The sequence below is a fragment of the Ruditapes philippinarum genome, unplaced genomic scaffold, assembly GCF_026571515.1.
Source record: "Ruditapes philippinarum isolate M1 unplaced genomic scaffold, ASM2657151v2 ctg19171_1_1_1_1, whole genome shotgun sequence".
NCBI lineage: Eukaryota > Metazoa > Mollusca > Bivalvia > Venerida > Veneridae > Ruditapes > Ruditapes philippinarum.
In genome coordinates, this window is record NW_026853185.1 from 11,888 (window position 1) to 18,686 (window position 6,799).

General features: G+C 29.4%; 1 protein-coding gene across 1 annotated transcript; it reads left to right on the forward strand.

Moving 5' to 3' along the window:
- Window positions 1–2,942: 2,942 nt before the first annotated feature.
- On the forward strand, window positions 2,943–4,994 carry LOC132736020 (deleted in malignant brain tumors 1 protein-like; the record flags this gene model as incomplete). The annotated part of the gene is given in 4 exon segments (XM_060723063.1): window positions 2,943–3,045; window positions 3,380–3,539; window positions 4,050–4,210; window positions 4,836–4,994. Coding segments are annotated over 4 exon segments (535 nt in total), but the record flags the coding sequence as incomplete, so codon positions are not given.
- Between the last annotated feature and the right edge of the window lie 1,805 nt (window positions 4,995–6,799).

The following is a 6,799-nucleotide window of genomic DNA, read 5'->3' on the forward strand; positions in this document are numbered from 1 at the left end:
GTTGAAAGATCACCTTTTATTGCAACATGCTATAAGTAAAACACAATTTATCAAACCATAGGTGCTCTTTCATAGTTTGATACCTGGCTTTGGAACAAAAAAACATTATTGTGTGCTAGCTTCTACTTTGATACTGTATATCTTCAGAATCACTTGAATTAAAATATTCCGCTACATTCTTAATCATGACTGTCTAATTCGGAACATACAACTAATCGACTGTAAATATAAAGCTATTTTTCTTAACCATTTCTTTTTTGAATAACATTTGAGCATTTTCAATGTCAGAGTCTAAAATATATGTAAAATATGTATGCCTTTTTAAGTATTTAATGTTTTGGTTATGACTTATTTCATCAGTATTTAAGTTTGAGAAAATTTTATGTCAGTACGAAGTCAACCATAAATGTTTTCATTAGAACAGACAAAGAACGAATTATCTAAATTAGGAAGCGCGTTTATGTTCGTGTTTGTCTTGTACAAACATGACCTTTTTCATCATTTTCTAGTTCAATAATGTCCTTAAAGCTGCATGCCTGCAGCCAAAATGTTTAAAAAAATCAAACTTGCGACAAATGACAAAGGACAATTAGCCTTCAAAGAAATCGAAAGAAAACAAATCAAGAAATGCATGTACTAGACATGTTTTTTTGCGTTTAGGAGGCGTGGACGGGATCTTGCACATTCCAGTACCGTCCGAGAACAGGCTCAATCAAATCGGGCCTGCAACATTTTTAATTTTGTCGTTTTGAGCGTTCTTTAGGGATTCTTTTTTTCTCTCTATTTTAATGACTGATATTGCAGAATTGATCACCCATACGTCTACTGCGTGATTTACGGAGTAATGTCAATTTTCGACAGAGAGGGCCCATCCGTTTTATTGTACCAAAGTTAGTTGATCGGTACATATTTTCCATTGTATAGAGATGTGATCTCGTAATGGGTTAAACATCATGATCATGTACATTTCGTTTCATCATGTTTAATTACCGTAAGGCGAAAGTCTTATACCGCACTGGACACATTCCACTTAATTTGTGACAAATAATAATAAAACATAAATATGTGCTCATCGCAGTGCGTTTGTAAGTCACTTTAACCATGTTAGTATTTTCATCGAAAATAATGCAAAACACATTATTGTTTGCTACAATTTCAGATATATTATACATTTTTTTACAAAATGTATATTTAAGTATACGTGACCACAATAAATTTGTTCGCGAATATAAAAGCATTCTTTAAACATTTAACAATGTTTTGTCTAGCTCATAGTCATGATTGATATCCGATCCGACCTTTTGTCAAAGTTTTTAAATGAGAGAAATATTATATTTCTTCCGCGTCAATTTGCGTCACAAGGGGAAAGACAAACAATGAGTCATATATACATAGTGGTATTTAGGTGTAGTTAAGATTTGAAAATAGCAAAATATTTGTGATGTTATTTTTAATTTCAGTAACTTATTAATATTTTGAAATGATTGCTCTCTAACTTCGTAAATGGTTGGTGTAAGACGTTGAATTCATCACAAACAGGTTGCTTGATTCATACAAAATTATGTTTGGCAACCTGTCCGTTTACTGTCTTTGCAAACTACGTAAACGGTAAGGTTCATGAATAAAATAAACTGTCAGGTGATTGATTTAATAAAAACTATTTTTTTTAAAAATTGATGTAGTATCATGTTTGATATATTAAGTCACTTGATTTAAACACTGGTAAAATCTTGGATAAATAGATGGAAAGAGGTTTCTATATAGTTTAATTAAAATGGCTTTTTGTTTGATTTATTGATCTAGAGATATTGTTTAAATACCAGATACCTGCAATCTGTATGAAACATAGCATGTAAATATTTGTTAAGTTTAAGCCATTGCACTCCGACTTATTTTTGTATTTCAATTACGAAAAGAAACAATCTGTTATTTGATAACATTATACTGCTCATTGTTGTCCTAATGAGAGACAGTATCGGTTGTTCATAACAACATCTTTTGAACAATTTATTCAAAGAACTGCATGTAATTTCTTTTTGCAAAGTCAGAATCAAAGCTCTTCCTTCGATATCAAAATATTGATCGCTGTATTTTATATCTATTAGCTGTACATAATCCAAACTTTTAGTTTACTTTCCAAATTAACTTAGGACAAAATGGTTACACGTTAATTGGTGTTTACATCTTTGATTGCTATGTGCCCTGTCTGATTGAATTATTAAACGTCGTATAAGCAACGACAAAATCATTCCCAAAGAGTGTTTTTTACCTGAAGAAAGTCAACGCGAAAACTCTCCTCGTTTATTATTTTAAGTTCTACCAATGAATTTGGATAGGCATTGTCACAGGTAATACTTAAGCTAACACATTTTTTCTCTTTTTTTTTCAAAAACATTGAGAAAAATCTATTACATATTTAGTTTACATGTATCTTTTTAAACGGTTTCAAATGTTTTGATTTTTTGTAAAAAAGGATATGAATATTTATAATGCACAAACTGTAATGTTATTTATCATTATTTTATAATTTAACCTGTATATTTCAAAGAAAGTACACGTAGATATAAACGTAGATATAAACTTGATATTAGTAACACATTAAACATTGTTGTGACTATAGAAACAGAACTGTCACTAACAAGTTGTATATTTCGTCATTAAAAGAACTGGTATATGGCACAAAAACTCTACGGAAAATATGGAAGCTTAGATTTTAAATGTATATAATAATTTGCTAAAGAACGCAGCTGAATCTTTATAACTTAATTGTTAATCAATCCATCAAACGCAAACATCGATGTAAAGAAAGTCTTTACATATTTTGTTCTTTAATTGTGTCCTTTATCACTAAAAGGGGTCACGGAAATTTAAAACGATATTTTACCACAGTCTATGAACTTGATAATAAACTACATAATATGGTTATAAGTTAACATTTGTCAGGTAATTTCAGAGATGTATAACGGATGATAAAGTGAAACTTCTTAACGATGAGATTGCAGTTTTTGATTGTGCTATTACACGCTTTATGTAGCGACTTTGCAGGTAAATCATAACTTCTACAGGAAATTGCTGTAATATGAATGAATTGTTTCAAAATCATTTATTACTGTTTTTACGTTGTATTATTTAAATACAATTACCAAGTTTGTAAAAAAACTTTATATTGAGACTTTATTTGGAACAAACAATTTAAAGAAAACTTCAAACCTTTAGTTTTATTCTTTTTATCATATTTAAATATAATTTTATACAAGAAACACGATGATATTAAGATGCAATGAGAAATTATTAACTATTAAAAATGATCTTAAAAAATATTTTGTTACACAACAAAAGTATTATTATAGTTGTATTTTGTATTCATTGTATTATACAGAAGGTGAGAAATTAAATGTAAATGGTATACGGCTAGTCAATGCTACACAGCCATATAGCGGGAGGGTAGAAATCAGCATCACTGGTGTGTGGGGAACCGTTTGTGATGACTCGTTTGATTTTAATGATGCAAATGTCATGTGTCGCATGATCGGTCTTAAGTATGTAAAACTTTTTTTTTTTCATTATTCATCTCTTAAAAGAAGCATAAGTAATGTTTGTTTAACAGGAAATCAAAGTTTAATCAAAGTAGTTTCATTGTAGTTTCATTGATTTCGGAGAGGATTTACCTTTTCTAATTTATTTGTCGGTCTGCTGTATTTCAAATATTCATACATATATATTTCAGTATTTCAGTTCCAAATAATACTAGTAATAAGTATGAATTATATTATCTTTCTATGAGCAGGATTTTTTAAGTTACAAAGGCACACTTACAACGTCAAAACGTGTTTATTTTTATTAAATTACATCTGTTATCCTATTGGATAAACAGATATCCTATACGTAGTCATATTTTTTTAACCCTTCTTAGAAAATGTAACAAAGATCGTCAGAGGCTCGTTTAACTATAATTTCTTTAACACGTTTTAATGAAATTTGAAATTATGATAATTTATGTAGAATACTTTAGAAATCGAACGTATGTCATTCGTCTATAATATTTTCAGAGCAACAACTTTTGAATCAAGTGCATTTTACGGACCTGGGATTGGGCCGATATTTGCTCAAGAATTTAAGTGTAACGGAGGAGAATCACATTTAAAAGATTGTGAATTCGTTCCTAATGTCGAATGTACACACGATAGGGATATCAGCATAATTTGCACTGGTGCGTGTATATTTATATCATAATATATGTATATGGTAAAGATGAAAATATCAAAGTCTAACACAAACTGCAATTAATTGTTGAAAGTTTTAAACGGTTTTTGTATATTTGTAATCAATAACATTTATTTCTCACTTTTAACTTCTTTTCACTTCTTAAATGAATTTGTTTTTTCACTATTCATACAGCTTGGTGAATTAAATAAAACATGAAAAGTACTTTTGTAGGTTCCTTTTATAAAATCGGAAAGTAACTGTCCGTTTAATGCGTTTCATGAATGGAAAAAGAAAAATATATACCGTACAATGTTTGTACATGTATTACATAAATGAAGTGCTTTGTATAACATTTTATTGTATATTTAACGTTTTTATTGTATTTATAACACATTCAATCGTATGTAAAGCATTTAAATTGTTGAAAAAAATGTAAAAAGAATATAAAACAGTATGTAGGTTACATAAAATGTATGTTTACTCATTTAATTTCATATTTAAGCTACAACAGTGTGATTTAAAAAGTAAATTATCTTTTTAGTTCAGCAGTTGTTGTTATTGCCAATACATATAATGATAATGTTGCAGAACTTAGCCATTTTCATTATCATATTTTTTTCTTATTTCAGAATGTGGTAAATTAGAAATACTTAATGGAAAAACACAGTCCATATCAGCTGATGGAAGAAATATCAAAATATCATGTATAGATGGGTATAGCTCAAATGTTACAACAAGTATTTGTGAAAATGGAAGCTGGTCTGTGCCGACAATACATTGCACATCAGGTGAGAGCACGAACAATCTTACAGTCCAAGCATAGCATTTTATTCATGATTATATATAATATCATATTATGATAATTAGGAATGGAACTTCATTCCATATATTATTGAAAAACGTTTGTAAAATAAAATGTCAGTGCAATTAGAAAATATTTGAATTTTTCTCCATTCTCAAAAACGCAATTCCCGTGTCATGTGCAAATTTGTCAACCAACATGACTAAAGACAGTCGATTCAAGGGAAGTTTTTACATATAATTTTGCTATTTCTTGATGAAGTTTTTCAAATATTTCGCAGGTTGCACTTTGTTATTGCATAGTGTATTTTTATTTTAAATGCTTTTGTAGATCTTAAAATATTATATATTTTCTAACATTTGAGAAGCCGCTTTGGTATTGTGTACACATGCCAAAACGTCGACTTTTCAAAAAAATAAGAGCAATGTTTTTTTGTTTGGTTTTTTAAGGGGTGGGGGGTTGTGTGTGTGCGTGTGTGTGTGCGTGCGTGCGTTCGCGCGCGCGCGCGTGTGTGTGTGTGTTAATAATGTAATGATGCACTTTATTTAACACTGAATGATGTCTTTGAAACTGGTTTTGGGGTTATTTGAATTGTAGAGGTTTGAAAGAAAATGATGTCGTAAACTGCACAAATAAGTTAAAAATGCTGAAAGCACTGTACACTTCTGATTAAAGTAGCCATTAGGGTAGCACATTTTTATACCAGAGTACGGGCACAATTATGAATATCATATGTTATGGCATAATGACAATATAGTAAGTGTCTTGTACATCTCTGTTGTAATATGATTAAAGTGGATCAAATCAGTCTCGTATTTTCTGCTGCAACGTTTATATATAAAACACAAAGAATTGTGGAGCAATGAAAAACTTCAGTTGTTACCTAATTTCATGTCATTGTGCATCAAAATTTTCTTGAATTCTATTTGAAAGACTTTACTCTGTATTTGCTAATGCTTTTTTTCTTTTTCTTTTTGTTTTTTTTTTATTTCAAGTTATGTTTCTTTTTAGCAGTATGTTATCTTGTCAAAGCATAGAATGTTATATGTGAATCAAAAATTCTTAAATTTTTCATAATGACTGAACGTGAAATAACACAGAATAATTTGGAATAAAATAAGATATATGTTTGCTTTGATTTTTAGCTATATGTTCTTGATAGTAACGAGTAAAATTAAAGATAATCATCCTTTAAAGTGACATCCAATTCAATTTCCTTAATAGATATGTTTCATTTAATATTCATTTATTAATAGTTTCATTCAATATTTCAGACATTTCTGTCCACTAATTTCAACTCCTATTCTTTGCCTAGTTCAATATACTCGTATACTGTTTGAAATATTTTTCAGAAAGTAATATAAGAAAGTGTTAACTTTAGTATTAGGGTTGTTCATAGTTGCGAATAAAAAGAACTGGTTTATTTATTTAAAAGCGATGTCCTTATAAAAATAGAAACTATCTGATTTTTCCAACTATGAAGCGCAATAATTTCACATCTCTGTGTATTATCCTAAAGAATGCATATAGAAAAATAAAAACAAAAACATTCAGGTGCACAACTTAACATGCTGACCATTTATTCTGTAAAGTTTCGTGACTCTTAGTGAAACACATTTTCAGCTACGCAAAACACAATGTGAAAATTGCAAATCCATAGGTAACAAATCTAAAATACTGGATAAATCTACAAGCAAATACCCAGGTACACAACTTCACATGCTGACAAAGATTACTGTTAGTCAAAAACGCGATACAAGTTGAAAATTGCAAATTTTCACTTTGTCACAG